Source organism: Mesitornis unicolor, unplaced genomic scaffold, assembly GCF_000695765.1.
Source record: "Mesitornis unicolor isolate BGI_N332 unplaced genomic scaffold, ASM69576v1 scaffold12998, whole genome shotgun sequence".
NCBI lineage: Eukaryota > Metazoa > Chordata > Aves > Mesitornithiformes > Mesitornithidae > Mesitornis > Mesitornis unicolor.
In genome coordinates this window covers 38,441-59,489 of record NW_010199845.1, presented here as the reverse complement: position 1 = coordinate 59,489, position 21,049 = coordinate 38,441, and the positions used below count along the sequence as shown (strand labels likewise).

At 38.8% G+C, this 21,049-nt stretch overlaps 1 protein-coding gene across 1 annotated transcript in view; it reads right to left on the bottom strand.

The window, feature by feature from the left end:
* Positions 1-21,049, bottom strand: part of LOC104544646 (homeobox protein Meis2) — a gene marked incomplete at both ends in the record, with an annotated part of 106,120 nt that overhangs the window by 46,950 nt on the left and 38,121 nt on the right. The window contains one exon of the mRNA XM_010189569.1: positions 11,267-11,412. Within this exon, the coding sequence (XP_010187871.1) occupies positions 11,267-11,412 (146 nt within the window). The remainder of the gene's footprint in view (positions 1-11,266; positions 11,413-21,049) is intronic.

Genomic DNA, 21,049 nt, shown 5'->3' with positions numbered 1-21,049 from the left:
TGTACATACAGTTTTGCACTGCTTCGTAGTGGGATTTAATCTCCTTTGCAAGCACAATTGCTCTCTAAATGGCCAGCTTTTGGGGAAGAAAAGAGAGAGAAAGAGGCAAGAGCCTTTTTTCTCTGAAGTTTGTTTGCATCCAAGAGCATTGTGGGATATAAGTTCAGGTTTCACAGAGCCAAGACAGCTAAGATTAATTATAGCAGTGAATTGTCTGCAAATGCCTAGGGTAGATATGCACTAAGTAGTGGGATTTTTCTGGTCAGAGAAGTGTTTGCTTGGTGTTTAATGGCCACCATACAACACGCGCATATGAAGTAGGCTGTTTAAAATTGAGATGTAAGTAGGCATACTATGTGGAACAACAGGGGCTTCTTAGGATTGTCATAAAACTCTGCAGCTCATCCCACCATCCACAGAGAAGCTCATACCAACTGAGAAAGCACCTCTTTCTGAGAGATGTTAGTCTAACGTGTTCATATGGAACAGGAAGACATAGAATTGAAGAGACAGACCAAGTAACACAACTCTTAGAATAGTCTGCTGAAACAGTAAAGGAAGGTGGAAGGGGGAAGCAAATTAAATTATTTTCCACCTTTTTGTTGTTCATAACAATTAACCTGTTTTCACATATGGTTCTATTTTGCTTCCTAATTTATGTCTGAAAGAGATCATCAGAATATCCCTTCACAGTTGAAAGTAAAACACCCTTTAAACATTTAGATTTTGAAGCTCTCTCTCAAATTAACCAACTTTCCTTGCAATTTAGAAGTGCCAGATTCCTGTGCATGTATGCATTCCTGTGCACCCTTCCTTTGCCGACTCCCCCAAATACACACGTCACTGTTCTGACCACATAATGCTCCTTATTCCTGTTGTCACACATATCATGACCTTTCTCACTATCACATTTTATATCTCTGAATAGTCCACTTGTGGACTATCAAAACAGTTTTCAGGTGTCTGCATGTGCTCCTCAGTAGGCAGAGAGCTTCCCAACATGAATCATGGATTTGCAGAAGCCTTTTTGTTCCTTACTCATCACTCTAGGTCACCCTCCTACTTCCCATTTCTTCATTGAAGCACAAGTGGGATGCACAAGTGGGAAGCACCTGGATGAATTAAAAGAGGCAGCAGAAGGATCAAGACTGGCTGGAAAGCTGCCAAAGTCCTATTTCACATCAGGAAACTCCCTGGGTTGTTGAGGAGGGGAACATCCACTAGTGACTCCTTGAAGTACAAAGATGTATTTGTTAATACCATTGCACTCTCTTTATTCTGACTCCTGCCCCTGGGCCTGCATTTGGTCCCAAGTTTCTTTCTCTTACTGCTTTCTGGGAGAGATATTTGATACTATTTGCATGCAATAATCACCACTTTAGGTCACCAGCAAGGAAAGGACCTGACAAACAAAAATAACACAAGCCCAAGCCCCTTGAGCTGAAGTAGCTTGCAGCAATCAAATGCTGTCATCTTCAGTGCAGACCAGAAAGAACATAACACTCTCAATTTTACATTAAATGCTCCCTCATAAAGGGAAAATCATCCTGAGCTTTCAAAGTCTACAGAAGTTCAAGTATTTGTACAAGCCCTGCATGACTGTCATGCTAGTTCAACAGCAGGATAAAACCACAACAGAAGGGCCAGCCTCTGTAGTTCAACTGATGTGAAGTATAAGACACAAGTCTCATACAGAGAGATATTTTTTTCATCTATAAATATCAAAAGCACTCTGAAAAGCATCTGCCATCATTATGCCATACTGTTTAAACAGGGAAACTGAGGCATGGTGTCTTGCTATGGTTACAGCTAGAAACAGAACTGAAATCTCCCCGTGCCTGCCAAAGCTCACTTGTGCTAAAACATCCTAGGAAAGGCAGTGAAGGTTCAGCCACAAGAGAATGTGACAGATTGCTGAGGACTCAAGAAATTTGCCTTTCTGTCATGAGAGTATCCTTGAAAGACTTTTTAAGTATGATTTGTGGATAAAGCAGCTATAGTGTTTAATGCTTATTAAGACGCAAAATTGTGTGTATTTATCTGTCTGCCTCCAGTTATGATTTCACTGCTTCATCTTGTCCGGCTTTTTCAAAGGGATCAGAGTTCCACTGGAATTAATGGAAACAGGACTGAGAAGTATACACTGTTAGGCACTAATCTGTGAATTATCTGCAAATATTTGAACACAGAGGAATTAAACCTGCATTTTTTACATTACCTGGAAGGAAAGAGAACCACTTTTATAAAGATCCACGTACGTTCACAGAATATCAACTAACAATGCAGCTTACATCATCTTTGAGGTTTTTTTAATTGGCATAACAAGCTACAAAGCAGCCTAGACTAGGCCATGATCTTACAAAAACCTACTCCTTTTATATACTTAGTGTACATTAAGAAAGTGAACAGGAGCTTTCTCATTGCTATGCAGTTTAGTCAGATAGTATTTCCACAGTATACCCACTTTAGAATATGAAGCTGCCACTTTGAAATGTACCTCAGACCAAATAAAAGCTTGATCCAGATGATAGTCAAATTTCTATAGCAGCAAACAAATTAATATATGCAGATATTTTTAAATGCTAAAGTGGAATATTTGCTGCTGTTTACTTGGCTATTCTGATTCATTATGCTGAGATTGTAAGAGTATGTCATGAGATGTTAAACACTTTATGGACATAAGTAGTCAACTGCTACAAATAGAATATATGTTTTGAACTGTCATCATAAAAAGGTAAAACCAAGATTTAAAAAAATCTTTACGGCATTATACAGTGAGTTGACAACCTATCATCCAGTATTAGACAAAACAACTGAAATTAGTTCTGGCAGATTTGGGGCTAGCAGTTAAAAATAAAAATAGCAAATGTAAAAGCATGAAAACTGTATTGCTATTATGCTTAAAGACAGTAATAAATCTTTAAAGATGCCAATGATTGCTTTGGATACTACAAACGGCTGCTGCCAATCAACTCTAAAATATGTAATGCATGGTATTCTAAGTAACCTAACTCAAGGTAAACTCCACACCACCACAAGTAATATTGTCTGCCATAAAATACTCTCTTCATTAGGCAACAATAAGAATTGACATCTCCATTTCTTAGCAGTTGTGGAACTGTTGGCAGAAGCACGCTATTTTTTTTACTGTATAACTCTAATTTTATAGAAAACTTCTTTTAAATCAATTACTCTGCTCGTGGATCTTGAAAGGAAGGTCTTAAATAAACATGTCCTGAGGCAAAACTGAGAGGCAGTATCACTTTGCACAAACAACAGCAATTGCTTTTTCCCCAAAAATATATTTCGTATATACATATACTCATGTGTACACACTATAGACCAAGTGAGGAACTGTGAGTTTTCTGATGACAACTGTTTTAGGTAGTGGAACATGAAGATACTCAAAAGAATTCTTACCTCCAGTTGACTGTGATCTTGATTTTCAAAAGCATAAGTGTGCAACATTTATTATTGCAAAGTTCTTGGGGTGTTTAAACACTATTTATATTTGCATATGCTTTAGTTAAATCCCCTTTTACCTCGCCAGCCTTGAAGCCACAACTCAATATACATGAATTCTTGTCACTATTACTTCCTTGTTTCAATTACTTTAAGGAATTCATTACTTGAACTTTGGTATTCTTTCTTATTTTCTTTTATTTTCACTTAATTCCTATACTGACTCTGCAAAGCTTTGTAAACTGACAATAACAACCAGAAAACACCGATGGCTGATCCTATCTTTTGCTAGGCCATATTCAGCTTGCTCAGTCAAGGCTTTTTAATCAAGCCTCAACTAAAATCATGCGCATGTTTTTTGTTACGCACTGTTCTCAGTAATTCCCCATTTGAAAATGGCAGGTAAAATATTAAATTGGGAAGCAATATCTAGCCATGTTATCTGATGGTTTGGCAGTGGCTGAGCTCATATGCTACATGAATGAAATTCACCTCACTGCAATCCTGACACATTGTGTTGCCTGTTGATGAAAAGGAGGAGACAAAAACAGGCAGGGTGCTGACGAGAAAAAAAAGAAAGGCAAAGGTAAAGCATAACTAGCTAACATCAGACAGGGTACTGTGAAAAACTATTCTACAGGTCTGGAAAAGGACCATTAGGTAGGCTCAAGAGTCTAAGTCGTTCTGGTAGCACCATGAAAGGACTTTGCTGCAGCCCTTCAGCCTGCCAGGAATTTGGGCAAGGAGAGGGGATGGAAGGGAACTGAGTCAGAGGGAAAGGGTGATGCATTTTGTTTGCTTGTCCTTTGCAGGATTCACAATTTGGGGATTGTTTGGTGTGTGTGTATATGTCTGTGTGTGAATTTCACCCTATATATAACTTGGAATCTTATTAGATAACAACTCGGTGACACTGCAAATCCAGTATATCTCAGAATGCTATTTTTGAAGCTGAAACACACAACATATTTTGATCTCCAAAGAAGTACAATAAAGATCCCCCCTTCAAAATAAAATGAGAAGGAAAAAAAAAAAACAAACAACAAACCCAAACCTGAAATGCACATGTAATAATTTCCAGGCGCGCTTCCTGTGATTGTATCCGATTATTTAAATTTCGGACTGTCTCTTTAATTTGAGGAGCGGGGAGAAAGGCGACAGATGGCAGACAGAATTGACTTATGTCCTCTATTCTTCTGAAGAAGAAGGGGGAGTGCAGAAAGTTTGATCGAGGCAGAAGCTACAGTACGCAGGCCTCGCTATAACTATCTAATAGGTCTTTTGACGGATCGGTTCGGAATATTTAGGTTTTTTTCTCCCCTAGACAGGCTTTGTAACAAACCCACGGTCCTGGAGGTTGCCATGGGTGACGAGAGCGCTGACATCCAGTTCCAACTACAAATAAGCACATGACAAATGGGCCTGGAGCCCTCTGACAGCCCTGAACCCTGGTGACCCCCTAAAATACCCAGCCTTCCCATACGCATGCTCCCGCCAAAAAAAGCAGTGTTACCGACTATATTTTTTAAAACCAAAAGCTTGCACTTAATTGGAAACACTGCCATGTAACTGAAATGCTTAGGACAGCATGTACAAGTAAAAATAAATCACGTAGCATTGTTATTTAATGTGCTGTGACATCATTTCCTGAAATTAAACAGAGATGACACAGATTCAGACAGTCCCTGCTAAGGTTCAGTTCAAACAATTCACAGATGTTTTCCTCCAGCCAGCGGAAAACAATGCGGGGCTTAAAGCACTCCTCTCCTTCTCCCCCTCTCCCTTTCCCCAGCCTTTTCGCTGGTACAAGGAGGTATGGCAGTTTTATAATACATGCTCCCGCAAAAATATTCTTTTTTTAATTTAATTACTCAGGCTGTTGTACTAAATAGATGGATCATTGTGTCACAAAAGCATCAATTTTTCAGCAGAAATAACAGATGTCTATGTAACAATGATTAGATTAACCACTCCCAGACAAAGCTAGCTTTTGAGGCCCACACACCCCATGACCCTGGGTTCCCTCTTCTGTAGGGGGTGGATGTAGAAATGTCAGATCTAATCTCGGATTCCATTTTTAAAACAAACAAAGCCCCACCCCCACCCCATTTCAGCTCTTTTCTTTTAAGACTGTGGCATTTAAAAGATATATGAACATTTGGTTTGTTACTAAATCTTTGGGACTGATTTCATGGCTGAAGACTAGGAGCATTCGCAGGACGAAATCTTTCAGCCTGGGATCAGAAGTGGCATTTTGAGGAAGATTTCCAGTTTTATTCTGTCCAAGCTAGTGCTGCTGTAGCTTAGGCAGGCAGGACAGGAGGGGGATGCCGGTGACATTAGGCAGGGCTACGATACCTCCAGCAATAAAAACAAATGCAAACAGCAGCTGCCAGCTCTTCTGGTGAGTCATCAGAGTACTTTGGGGTACAAAGATGAGCAGTTCCATCACCTTGAGGGCCACAGGTCATGGGAGTTTAGCATTCAGATGCTGATTTTTCTTTAGCACTAGGGTGAAAAAATTTAACCTCTCCTCACAGAGTTTACCCAGCTGAAAAATGGGTGCAATATTATTTTGCAGGACATGCTTCCAAAGAGCAACATTTGTGCAGTTTGAGAGGTCTGTTCTATACCAGTAGGCAACTTATTACCTGGCTACAAACTCAACATGCAGTCAGCCCTGCCTAAAAAGCAGACCTGGAATAAAACTGTACCTCAGGCTCATCCAACTGTCAGACTACATGATGTGCTGAAGGAAAAATGGCAGGCGTGTGAACCCACATCCAAATAATTTTACAAGAGAATCAGAAGACATCATCCATGTACCTCACTAGTGTATAGCACATTACAATGTGGTCCAACACAAGCACTAAAATTCAGCAGAATGTCTTCACATTCCTGTATTTTCTTGAATCTCCCAGTCTTCTTCAATTGCATTTTTGGTTTTGGTTTTGGTTTTGGTTTTGTGGGTTTTTTTTTAAATCACAGCAAAAACAGCAACGTGAAGAATGCTTTTCCTGGATCAGGACTCTAAGGAAAGCTGTTCTTTTACTGTTTAATATGAAAGTAAGCTGTTCAGTGTAGAGTGTAATAGTCAGCTATGTTCCTATCCCTCCTTTAGGTATTATTCTTAATATCACAATATAGGAGGAGATATTTATGAAGATAGGATGGTTTCAACTGTTTTGAAAGCTTGATCCAAGATTGGCTTTAGTTGACGACATTCATGTCTAGAATAAAATCTAGTGGATAAATAAAATAGTTGCCCTGTACAAAAGGCTTGGCAAGCCATTCATCAAAATATGATAGAGATGCATTATATTCTCAGATACACCCACATAAATACAGAAAAAAAATTGTGTTTCAGTATGACTATTCATGTTATTCAATCTGGCCACCTGAATATGGCAAGTTAAAAAAATTTAATTCAAGTAATTACAAAAGCTGTGGCTGGTTCATTTTAACACATTCCAGCAGAACTTACTCTTGCCTGACACCAAAGCAGATGAAACCAAAATCTACTCTACAAAAGACTGCGTAAAGAAGAAGATTTTCAGCTAGAATATTGTGGAAATCAGGCTAAAAGGACACTGTTCAAAAAAAAGTTAGAAGAGAGAACTTCAGCTAGCAAAAAAAACACGAAAGGAGAAAAAAAAAAAAAAAGAAAAAAAACCCCAACCCAAACCAGCTCCATTCCACCGACTTCAGGGGAGCCATCCCAAATACCATCAGCCGGAAATCTGTCACTGTCATAAAAAGGGTTTAGTTTGCAGGCTACGTTTGCAGGCTACCATTGGTATATCTGGTACTTTCAGCTAAAATATACATCTTCTTACAGACTGTAACAAAAGAAACAACCAAAATTGAATTTTAACACAAGGCATCACTCCAGGTACGTGTCAAAGAATAAACGTGTCTCTGTTCTACCAGCTCTGTAAAAGGGAAAAAAAAGTTGCATGTAGCAAAAGTGTAGTCCTTGATACACTATGCTGCAGAAAGAGATGAACTACCAGAGGTACAAGTCCATAGAACAGTATAATTACTTCCTTTATAACTTTGCTCTTTTCTGATTATGTACATACATTTTAAAGGTCCTCCATCCTTCAAAAGGGCACGGGAGAAGAGGGGCTGGCTCTGTACAGCTGCTGGTAAGAAATCCTAATCTCAATATTGGTGTAAGCTAGAGGTGTCTATACATTTGAGCACTTCCTGTTTTCACTTCGTGATCAAATATGTTCTTTGCAGGGCAAATAGGGGAGCACTTGAGGGAGGAAAGTAGAGATGTCTGAGAGGCTAACTGAGTGTACTAAGGACTCCTTGGCATAGAGGAAAAGGAGTCTTCCAAAGCTATGAATAAACTCTTGGCTTGGGTCAGATTTCTTGCTGTTTCTTTTCTTTAACCACCTTTGAACTCAAATAAAAACAGCCTTAATGTCAGGTTTACCTTTCTGATGTTGTAATCTTTATGTACTATTGAAAAGCTTATACTACCAGACTAGGATTTCCTCTACTTTCTTAAACACTGGATATTATCCAGAAAAAGCACACACATTTCCAACCAATTCATCCTCAGATCTTTCATCTTCCTGTACTGTTGTAATTCCAAATGTAAGACAGAGCTCAGTAAGTGAACAAGAACATGACAGAAGCTCCTACTCCCTCCATTTGATTTCCAACAATAAAAACATGTATGTGTATCCTATTTCAAATATAATTAAAGTTACTGCAAAATGGAGGCTGCGATAAGGGTTAGAAATTGTTTTGAAAGACACAGCCTGTCAGATACATTCATTCTACGAGGGAGTTCAGGTGTCCAGCTCTTCAAAAAGCTGCTTAGGCAATGCAGTTTTTAAATCAACTACCGTAGGAGTTTGAGAATTGATTGAATAAAGGAAAAAAAAAGGTGTATTTTATTTAAAACCATAAGTAAATATAAGTAGTCAGAACTTAGTTTGAATTTAACTGTCTAAAGGAATTTCAAGTTTAATCCATGCCGTAAGACATGGAGTGCCACTGCCTCTCTGTCCAGGGAAACCAGAGGTTAATGATTTTTGTCATATTGAGACTAACAGCTAACAATTGCTACAGTTGGCCTTTAGTATTTTATTTGTCCTTTTGAGGTATTCAGAATAGGTGACAATAGATTGCAGTTGAGAACATATGTAGAGAGACCCCTGTGGCTTATGGAAAAGTTGCTCCATGCTGGTTGGGTGTTTGAAAAAAAATACAACCAGAGCTCTTTTATGTTCCTCTCCTTAATGAATGCATGAATGTCAAAATGTACCAATGGCCCATTCAGGGGGCAAAGCCTAAGCAGCTCCTTCTTTAAGAACACATCCTGAGATGTAAAATACATTTGCTTAACAAATTAAAATAATGAGATAATTCAATTAGTTTCTTTAAAAAAAAGGGGGGGAGAAAGAAAAAAGGGTACATCAGGGGATTATTGTAATACAAGAACAGGTCATACAGCACAAAGGAGGAACAAACCAATTTGAAATAAGGTTAGAGTAGTAATGAAGGAATGTACATTGAATCATGGACCACCATTGTAAAGATATTTACTTGAAACAATAAAATTGTACATCACAGATTCCCCCGTTCTGGCTCAGCCAGTGTTGCACTTTGAATGGACAAGCTAATTTGAGAAAAAGTGTGAAATCTTTAAAAGAAAGGAGTTCTCTTCCTTCCCTGCATGTGTTTATGGCAAGAATCTTTCTGAATTTACATTGCACTGGTCAGGGGTCTCCATCATCAGTTTGCAGGTCTGAGAATTACAGCACAGTAAATCTTTCAACACCTGCAAACTCATTAAAGCCTGGATGGTAAAAGGTTTGGGGCTTTTTTCTGTTCATTTAATTTGATTTTTGTGAGGCATCCTCACCAGCGATGGCAAATTTCCTCAGTTCATGCAGGATAGAGAGGGTCAGGAGAGAGAGGATGGAAATGAGGAAAAGGGATTTCAAAAAGCCAGGAAGACTTTCCTCAAGAGAAGAGAGATGCAGTTGACTGTTTAATAAGCATGTGTAAAATGCTTTTAGGGAGCATGCGAGAAAGGAAGGCAGGGAGAAAAAAAACAAGATATCGCAAATTTCATAAGAGGAAATGGAGTTAAACACAGAGACATGTACAAAACTCTTTCATTTGTGGACCTGCTTTTTGCTGTCTGCTTGTACTACTCCTATAAAGATACCCTACAGCTAAATGAAAAACCTTCCACTCACACTCACTCGACTTCCAAATTAAAAACATTTTACAGGTTAGTAAATCTCCAGCTGAGGTGATGTAGCAAAGAACAGCTGTGAAGTAATTTTGATAATGATGAGAATAATAAGCACATGGCAAGGTTCAGGGCTTTGCTGTTGCAGCTTCAGTGCTCCTGAATAGATAAAAGTGATTAAATACTCCTGATTATCCCTGACCAATATGTAATGGATTTACAGCCCTTTCAATTAGTCAGTATTTGCTTAGGACTCATTATTTTGTCTTTGGTTAAGTAATCAGCCCAGAGACTCATGTTCTGTCTAATTCCTCTGAGCCAAGTGGGTACAGGGCACCTGACCTTTGAAATGGCCATAGCTGGGAGGCAGGAATAACCACTACTCTGGCAAAGACAGTGGCTATTCCAGCTAATCCTGACCCCACAGGCCAGATCAATGCACCTTAGTTTGCTACTAATGTCCTTACATCAAAATGATGGTTTAGAAATGTGGATCTATCGCTCCCCCCTTTAGCTGTGCTGCTAGCAGAGCAGTTCGATAGTCCCTATCATAAATAAACCAGGTACCTTGTCCTGAAATCATTACACTGTAACCAACATCAGATACCATGGAAATTTAGAAAACTTTGGTAGAAGAAGAGGTAGTTAATAACAGTTAGTGTTTTAAGCCTTATCAAATGAGAAACAATTTTACAGTGAGAGGAAAAGGAAAATCAATTGATAATTTTACCCGTTTCCATTAGTTCCCGCATGAAGTAAAATACAAAGGGTGTTACTAGGTTTTCTGTGGAACCACGTTTTGATGCCTAAGTAAAGCTATAGTAGTCAACAGAACACCAACACATAAACCCAAATGCTAGCAGGAGGATAAAGATAGCCCATGGAAAGCATTGCTTTTTCACATACTTAATCTCTCTCCCCCAAACGCGAATATGGCTAGCTTTTAACATAATGGACTTGAAAGAAGGCTAAAAAAGTGCTTATTCTCCCTGTTACACAACTGAAGAGCTAGGCAACCTGTAAGGCTTCTATATTTCTCACAAAAAGCAACAACGAAAAGTTTGCAAGCTGCTGCTTTGACTCTAACATCCACAGTGTATGTCAGCACACAGACTGGGGCTCTCCCTTCCACCACATACACATGATTTTTGTGTAAACAGAGGCCAGCAGCAAAGAATCCAGAAGGCAGAGCTTTATATATGCTAAAGCAAGAAACCCCCTTTTTTGTCCATTGGAACATTTTGAGTGGTTCAAAGCAAAGAAGGGCTACTTAATATGTAGCTAAATATGCTAAAGCTTTGTACTCTCTCTTTTTCTCTCTCTATAGGCATGTATGTGGGTATATATATATATCTATATATATATATATATACACACACACACACACATATAAAAGTTTCTTTCAGATTTGTCATGATTCCAAGAGCCAAAAAAAAAGTAATCTAGAAGAAGAAGGCAAAAAAGGCAACAATTGAGCCCTAAAAATGGCCCAAAAATTATGGGGACAATTGATTTCTAATAACGAAGAATAAACTTCATTAGGCACATAAATAGAAATTGATTTTGGTTTTGGGCACCACTTACTGTGAGATGCTGGAAAAGCCACGCTCTCATGATATTTGTTGCTACTTTGGGGAAAATGCCTCTTTTCTTCTGACGCTTTTTGTCCTTGTCTGGATCATCGTCATCCCCTGTACCAGGTGAGGCTACACTGTTGTCTAAACCATCTCCTACAACAAAGAGAAAAACAGGAAGGAGGAGGTATTTAATGAACAAAATATAGAAGCCAAAAAGTATCATTACCAAGGCGCTACCATGTTTTATCTTGATTTGCTAGATCAGGCACATACAGTTTCTTATTACACATGAGTGCTGATACAAATACGTAAAAATTAGAAACCATGTCTCTCCAAATACTAATTTTGCATTTCACACATGCATATATCATTAATTCAATTATAATTGTGTGCTTGACATCATGCAATAGCTCTTTGTCAATTATGGGATTCAATGTGGGAAAACCTGCCACAAGAAAACTCATTCATTGTGAATGCATCCCTACAACCCTTCTGAATACGTACTATAAGTAATCAAGTTAAATGTTCTGTAGTCTATATATTCAAGGCCCTCTGCAGAGGTGGCAGTAACCATGTCACCGTTCAGTGCACATAACACTGTCAGATGAGCCCCTCCCTGTAACTACCACCTCCCAACACACATACATATGCACACACAAACACGTACACCTAGTATGACCCTGCATACAGTATTTGCATGACATGAAAACTTCTACATCTCTGCACCAGTGATTATTATCATTAAAAAAAAATATTCACATCAAGGTAGAGCTCTCACTTAATCAGAACTTTCCATCAACATCTTTCTCTTCTGTGCTTTTCCCTGGCATTAATTGTGCATTAGCAAAAATCATTTACTTTTAACAGTCATAGTTATTTTTTCTTGCCCTCCAGCAAAAATGCCTTGAAAGCCTGCCTGGAGGGCATCTAAATTATGTATCTGAAAAACTCTTCTGGCAAGGCATTGCAGGACCCCTACTTTCTTAAAATTCATACGAGCACGTCTTCCTGTTTTTGGGAAGGCATCAATCAAGAGCAGCAATATATGCCATATTCCTACATTAATATTTGAACTAATAACTTTAAAAAAAGGAAAGAAACAAGATCCGACTTGTGGCATAATCAAATGCAAAATAAATGAAGAATACTGGGACAGCACTGAGACTTTATAGATTGCTGTGTTTTCCTTACACATCATTAGCCCGGAGCCACACGAAAGAGGAAAACAGAGAAGTGGAGAGTTTATGCTCCCTGCTGGTGTTTAAGAAGCCGAGGTCCTGGAAGGACATCTGGGAATTGTGCTGAGACGGTGGTTTTTGTAATTTAAGAATAGACATTCATTAGCAGTAAATGCCATAAATCCCATGCTAAGTAAAAACCTTGTCCAAGAAAGCCTAAAACAATAAACTCTGTGCTCAATGTAGCCTGAGCTAGACGCTCCATAGCTTCCTGAAGAATGCTATAGATTCATGAGCTAATTCCTATAGCCTTGTCTAGCTCTGCAGTGCTACTAAACGAAATACGTTGCTGCTACATACAGACCATTTGCTTCAAAACTTGCATTTCAACTGCATTTTCCCTCCCGTGGCAGATCACCCTTCTTCCACTGCCTCCCTTCTGAAAAACCAACCCTTTTGGACCAGAGAGACAGAAAAAGCCACAGCAAAGAGCTGGCAGATTAATTTTATTGACATTTCCATTTTCACTGCAATGTGATACCCTCCATCACATGGAAGAGATGACCCTCACTATTTACAGACTGACAGGCCACTTCATTACAACCACCCTGCCCCAAGGCAGAGCAGCTCCTTTCCATCTGCCCAAACACCAGAGCAAGACCCTGAAGTCGCTGCTCTCTTTCTCATGCTCCCTTTTTTTTTTGTTTGTTTGTTTCTGTTAACGATAGAGAAAGGAGAGTCGAATCACAGAAAACTAATCAAAGAGATTATGGAAGCTTTAAATGCTGTAACCAACTGTTCAGCTTTACAAGATGTTGGTTATTCAGAAAACACTTTTTCCATTGCTCTGTCTCCCCCATATATTCCACCCTACTCCTCTCTCTCTCTCTCTCTCTCTCACACACACACACACACACTTTCCACTATGCCAAGGAACTGCTGCAAGGCAAATTCTCACAAACACTAATGGCTTCTGACTGCTCCTTGGCAACCCCAGCATTTTAACCTGGGTGGATATGCTCTCCAAAATACAGACACTGGAGCTATCTCATCAGCTGTTCATGTGACACAGATGGAGAGTGGCTATTAGGAGCCAGGCAATGGGCCTTGGGGATCTGAGGTGCTGTACTGTAGCCTCAGGCAATTTTGAAAAGCAGTACCGGGAGATGGGGGGGGGGAAAATCCCTACTGAAAGTGCAAGTTTGAAGTCAGTCAGTCTGTTTGTCTATCTGTCGGGCGGATAAAGATATCTTTGTCTCTTTATGTAAAAGCTATGTGTGTATGCACAGGATGCGTGAAGCTGTAAAACTTCTGCTCTGCGCCATCCTTTTTTGCACTGCAGAAGCACTGGATCACTCTATATATGGACAAATGCCTGTTTCTCTGCATATACTCTCCTGGTTGTGAGCATCCTCAGCAGGACTCACCTACATGCTAAATCAGTGTTCAGTCATTTTGGGGAGTTTGTTAATATCTTGGTTTTAAAATACTGAAAGCAGCCCAGGAGAGGAAACTTCAGCCGAAGCTTCCACTACCTTCCCACCTCAATCAGTGGTTGAAATGGAAAGAGTCAGTGCTTCCCTAATCTGTTCCACAACCTCATGAAAGGATATCCAAATATCGTATCTTCAAATGATCTCAGAAGATGAATACAGCAAAATTTGTTTGTTCTGGTGAACTATAGGCCAAATCCTGTTAAGCTGTTTTGTCATATCATTAATAGCACTACAACTGCTCACGTTAGTGGATAAGGTTTCTAGTGTCAAGAAATCATAGAAGTAGCCCATAACCGGCTTTTCTGAGATATAACAATTTACTTCTTGGATATGGAAGACCTGATCCTAGTTTGCTGTATCAAAATAAACATGAGTTACTTTAAATGAAGAAAAATAAATTATCAAAGGTAAAATAAGCAGACATGAAAGTCACTCTACTGAAGACTGGATTGAGTACACTTTTAACTGTTGTATGAAGGAATCCAAATTGAAATAATATCTGTTCATATCCTGATTTAGATGGTAATTTGTAAGAAAAGTAAAGTCAACTTCTAACTTCTTTGAAAATTGCAATTATTTAAGCATAGCTAGCCCAGTTTTCTAGTGGGGAAGTAAAGTCTAGATTTTGGCCCATTGACTATCTCTCTTCACATGGCAGCAAAAAAACAAAGTGACTTTCTCCTGCTTTGCACGCTGTTCACTCATTTATTGCTGTGCAAAGAGTATGAGGAATTGCAAAATCCTATCACTGTTCTAGCAAAGTGGAGAATTATTAAGTGGCGCTCTCTTTGTGGAGACGTTAATGACTATGCAGGATTCAAGCCAGTAGAGAATCAGGCATATTACCCAGCTTGTTTAAGATTATATCAATGCTATATAATAGTCTCAATAATCCCTATGAAAGCCAGAGAGAGTTTACAAGAAACTTTGCAAAGTGACCCACACAGGGTTCCTTAGAGACCTTCTCTTCTAGGGGAAGGGTTTGTGGAGAAGGCTGAAGATGCAAGTCTTCTTTACACAGCAGGAAGTTAGGCTTCCACAGTAGCTCTGCACGCAGACACTCTGAGGGTTTCTTCCCACAAGATGAATTATTTTGCATTGAAAGCAAAGGAGACTACCTCTTAATTAAAAAATACTGAATAAGTAGTTAGAGCTAGGTTTTCATTGCACCATAATTTCAAACTCGACTTGCTGCAAACTGACTTCCTTGGACAAATTAACTTGCTGACACCGATGTTCACACAGCTAAGGTCTCTTCAGGAAGCAGAGTCCAGTCCTACAGAAGGCCAGTCCAACCTTACTGTCCCAATGAATTTCTCTTTGACAGTCCTCCACACTATCTGTATTGTCTCAGCCCTAGTTATTTTTTGTGTTCCTCAGAGTGAAGACTCAGAAAGAGATGAAGCCAGTGCTGCTTAGAAACTGCTCATCTAGCCTTTTCACCACTTGTGAACAGGATGAATGACAGATTCCCAAGCTACGCGAAATGATAACTGAAAAGATTAACTCAGTCAGGCCAAAGCACAGAAGCCTGGTAACAGCCCAGATCCAAACTCTAGAAACAGTTTATATTACCATCATAGCAAGCAGAGCAGTAAGAAAAGTGATTTCTGGAAAAATACAATTCAGGACCAGGTGTTTGAGTTTCTTCACCATCAGAGGACCCTTATAGCTTTATTGTTTTTCATGCTAAAGGAAAAAAGAGAAGAGCAGGGGTATCTAAGGTGGTGGGAAAGACATTTTTCTAAAAATAGTGCAAGCAATATGAAAACCAAGTTAAAAGATTCTGAAAAGGAAAGCTGTGGTGCACTGTGCTGATCTTAGGTAAACTACTCTACAATCTTTCAGTCCAGTATTTTGATGGAGTAGAATACGTAAATGTAAATGCAAAACAAAGAGGAGAATCTGCATGCAGCTTATATTCACAATTTGCAATTATTTGTTTGTACTTATAACATGTCCATCTGGACACGTAAGTATTGTAAACCATTATTAATATGGATGTTCAACTCAGTAATGTGAGCCACATCACCACCAGAGAAAAATCTTAAAAATCTGCTTAATTATCGTTGCCAAAAAGCTGGAAAGAGAAGTGTTTGAATATGTTTTTAAGATAAGACAGTTTGTGCTGTTGGGAGGACTAATAGATAGAGAGGGTCAATTCCAGAATCAAAGACCCTTCAGGAGGGGTCTTTCTTATCTCCACTCCACCCTGTTAAAAGTAGTAGGCTTTTAGCCTTACAGATTCAGCAGACTACAGCTCTGGGGCTTTGAAAACCACAAACAGTTCAAGCGGGCATCCCAGCTTAGACCTGCACCACCACCAGCAGTGCTCTGCCAGTACATGTGCTGGTTTTGATGAATTACTTGACTGTAGGAGGAAAGGAGACATCAGAAGCTGTTTTGGCCTGACACAGGCATCCTGGATTGACCTGCATGCTCAGCCACCACTAGTCTCATCCTGGAACAGGGTGTCCTCAAGTGAGCTGCTGTAGTCAGCCCTTTGCATTCCCTTTCCTTTTGTGTCTCTGAGACACCAGACACATTTCATGGTGCTATTTCATATGTTTCAGTGAGCATCTTGGAGAGAAAGAAAGGTTGGATGTTGGTGCACTAGAAGGAACAGGATAGCTTCAGACCATCTCTCTTACTACAGAAGTTGTTATTCTTTTGTCCCTCTAGCAGCAGAGAGGAGATGAAGAGCTGGCCTTCTCACTACTGATCTTTTAGAAGATCTTTTGCTTTTCAAAATATATCCCAGCAATTTCAATGGACTGCTACTGTAAAGATGACATGTACAAACGTCGCACAATATGGGCATTAATAACTGTTGTAAATTTAAATAGGAAGAAAAGAAAGAGAACTTAGGCCACTATCAGACCTCACCTACAAAGCTATTCTGCTCATTCTAATCACATTTTAGTATAGTTTGTCTGTTAGGAGCAAGTCCCTATTGCCATCTGGCAATATGTGCTAAAGGCTTAAAGAGTTGCATGGTATCTTGTATCTAAAGTGTATTTACAAGAAGAGACAGAATAAAAACTGTTTCTTTTTATTTCTGAATAGCCACCTTTCTATAATCACTAATTTATCTTATTTTCAAAAAGGCATTTACAAATATTTTATTATTTACTCAAAGGTTGGAATGACATTTCAGCTATGTTATTGTTACAGCCATGCACGGTATAAAATCTGTGATACAAATCTTTCAAAATTATTTGCAGAACTGTAATGGTTCACTTTTCCCCTTTTATTGTTTTCCTGTCCAAAAATAAGAAAAAAGCCTGGCTTTTCTGTGCCCTTAATTGTCTGTGTTTAAAGCTTGTGTTTATTTGTGAAGTGAATTGAGAATTCTTAGAGATCATGTTCAAAAGCTAACAACATATTTTTCTAGCTTTTTAAAAAGAGAACTAATAAACACCGGTTTAAATTTTAAGCTCTTTTATACAGCCAGTAGGTTTGTGGTTCACCCATTATAATCTAACATTTTTTCACATCAGGTGAAAAAAGTGTTCCACTGCAGACAAGGGGAACAGCAAAGCAACCTGCTAATTACTGATCTCTCTTACGTTCCTGCTGTGCTAAACTGTCCAGACATGTTGAAGTGAAATTTTTCTGTGATTTTCAAGTGACTAGTTCATGGCCCGCTGCCGTGGAGTGCAGGAGAAGGGATGAAATGCCTTAGTTTACATGCAACATTTACTAACTGTGTGGGTTTTCCGACATTAAAGAGGGGACAGTGACCCATGCCACCTTTTTCACACTCAAAAGAGCACTGAAAAAACAGTCTTCATAGGCTTACCTCAGGCTTCCCTGGCCCTTAACACCCTCCCCCCAGGGTAGGAGCAGAAAGAGAAAAAAGAAGGGATTTTATGCTCCTTTCTCTTCAACTTTTCAGGCGGTATAAGCAGCATTTAGCAAATTCAGCCTCCAAATGGCTCCAAATGCTCTGAGCTGCAGGGGCTCATCCTTTGTTAGCCTCCCTCTATTTACACAGGATTTACGCAGGCTCTCCACTGAAGAGACCACATGTTTCTGACAGAAAGCACTTCCATTCACACTGCATCAGGCAACAGGATTGTAACCACTGCAGCTTCACGCTGACCTGAGATTAGGGATTTCAGCAACACTGAGATGGTAACAATCTGCTAACTAACAAAAATTATCCATGGAGAACTCTGCCGCTTACTCCAGTTAAAACTACCGTGGCCAGATAGATTAGGTTACTTAAAGGGACAATTAAGAACCAGCTACTGTCACAAATATGCATGTCCATCTACAAATAATATATGCACACAGTAGCAGGAAAAAAAAAAGGGGGAAAAAAATCAGACTGCAGCTTGGATTAAAACAATTTCACCCACTGGCTGAAGACATAAAGTGTAAAAACAGACAGATGGACACATATGTAAATGGGGCTGCATTTGTTTCTCTGGAGCTGGCAAGTTAATAATAACAGTATAGTTAAATAATTTATTTTCCATGGTATTTTCACACTGGTTAACTGGGCAGTGGCAACATCCATGCGGAACTTCAGGAGCAGAATAACTCCCCCAATCTAATTGCTGCTGGGGCAAACAAACTGAACTGAGCAACCTCTCTTGGCTCTGCCTACAAGAACTCAGTCCCGGAACCCAACAGCAGTCTAGGGATTTTTAAGAATTTAGTGGTTTTGTTTTAAACTCAGTTTGGCCAGTCAGGATTTCTGCACCAAGTTTTTTTCCAGATTTTGTATTTGTGTCAGGGTTTTTCAAAATGGATTACACACACACAAGCACAACAAATGCTGCTGGTTGGAGCTTGATTTTGCTCAATAGCCTTTCACGAGGCAAAAGAAAATTAGATGGGAAAGCAGGGCCAGAAAGGACCACACAGATCCAATTTTTGATGAGTTTTATTTTGACGTTTTAATTTGGCAAATTATTTTGCTTCTGCAGCAAAGGAAAAAACAATTTACTTCTGTAATAGTAACTCATACATGCATCCGATAAGCCTGTAAAAAGTACTCGGTATATTCTAAAGTTCTCCATAGTATATCATAATAAAGCTCTTCTGGGCACTCAATGATTCATTTTTAGTGATCTCTCAAATGCCCTTATCCACAGTTAACACTCAGATTTTATTAAGGAAGAAAGCAGGGACAAATGTCCACTTAAGTCCCAGCTCTCAAATTCAACTCTGCTTGCGCTGCAGTACCTACAGCTAAAGCTGTTTTAATGTTCTATTCACATCCCCTGTGTGGCATTTCTGCTAACACAGAGTTCACAATCTTTCAGCCCCAAACACAGAAGGCTGCTATCTTCAAGTCATCCAAGGAATGTGCCAGATACTATCATCTCCCCTGCAATACAAAGAGCCAGAAAGAGGCAAAGACCAAAAGGAGACATACTGATCAGGTTACTGAAGTCCAGAAAGTCTTTCCCAGAATGCTAAATGTTAATCTTTGAACCAGCAAATGTTATAATTAAGACCCTTGTAGTTGGAGGAAATGCTAGCTCGAGAAGTCAAAGGTAAAGCCATTTGAAGTTGTACTTTTTTGCACGCTTATCCTAATCTCGCACCCCTCGTGCTGGCATAGCTGCCATCCAGCACTTTGTTCTATTCAAGCAAAATTATCATTAATGTCAGTGGCAGTTTTGCCTGAGTAAGGAGTGTAAGACCAGATCCTTGTCTTGTTCTCCCAGAACTGCAAGCACTGCACAATTCCAGAGGAGATATACTCATTAAAACTTGTGGTTTATGCTGATTTACGATGCTCTTCTGTTTAAAAGTGAAACATACTTTGCACCTTTCCAGGAAAGTGTTCAATGCACTTGTTTCTACATGGATTTAGCTTTCTTTCGCCCCCCCCACCTCAACATAAACTGGGAAGTTTACTGCCAGGTTTAGGCACCTAGACTGAACGAAAGCATTATTAAATTGGGTTTGAGTATTTTGTCTGCTTTGGTAATGACTCTGCAGTGTGAATGTAAATAGCTGTAATTCTGTTTAAATTTTTCATCCTACTAAACGCTGTCACACAAAATGTCCTTGTGCTGCAGTCTAAATTCTTTTTAAATTGCTTTTTTATATATATTTTTAGCATTCTCATAGTAATTCTGTTAAGAATACCAGCTGCAGACTTTGGCTACAGCTGAGACAACAATAACAAGTCATTAAAGAATTCAGGAGACAAAAAAACCTTTCTTTTTTTTGTATTTTTTTTTCCTAAAGCACATCTTCAAGAGACCATTTTCTTTTTTTAGTTCTCTGTCCCTGTTGTTGTAAGTGGGATAGTGGTTTTAGATTCGTCAATCAACTGTACCAAAATTAATATACATTAAAAAGCCATATTTTCTTTTAAGTACCATTTTTTATTTGATATGTTATTATTTTGTCATTAGAATAATATAAATTGTGGGCAAGATAACCAAGTTCAATTAAAATTCTACCTACAGTTGCAGTTAATTACTTAAGTTCAATAGCATCTCATCAATATTTAACCTTTAACATTTTGCTGTTGTTTATATATAGCAGAATGTGGAGAACTTAAAGTAGATTATGGCTAACATCCTGTGCTGTGCTTCTTCATTAAATCATTAATGTAGCTTCTTTAAAAATAAAAATTACTTTTTTTTAAAAAAGGAAAATAGCCATCAGAGCATCTCAATTTTCCTTACAACTGTTACAAACATAAAAAGTGAGATAATTTAATGTCTTTAATGTCTTGCAGTTCCCCTTAGACAATATGCTGTTGGAGACAACTACTTGTTCAGGAGACATGCCTTAGAACGATTCCCACTAGACAGCAGGGGTCCATGTACTGTCCACATTAAAAACCCTCTCTTTTCAGGGTTATTTAGCCATTAAAAAAGCACCAGCTGAAATAATTGCATACAAGTACATATCCATAGGATTTTTTCATAGTTTCAAAAAAAAAAAAGTTAAGACTAGAAAAGTAACAGACATTTATTCCTGAGAGATACTAACTTAAAAGCTTCAGTTATTAAAAAGGACATTTGTTAGGCCACAAGTCCAAAATGCACATTAGTCTATTTTAAGATATATTTTAAAAATGGAGGATGGCTGAATGCTTTTTTTTTTCAAAAAAAGATGTTTTAATAGAAAAGATAGAAA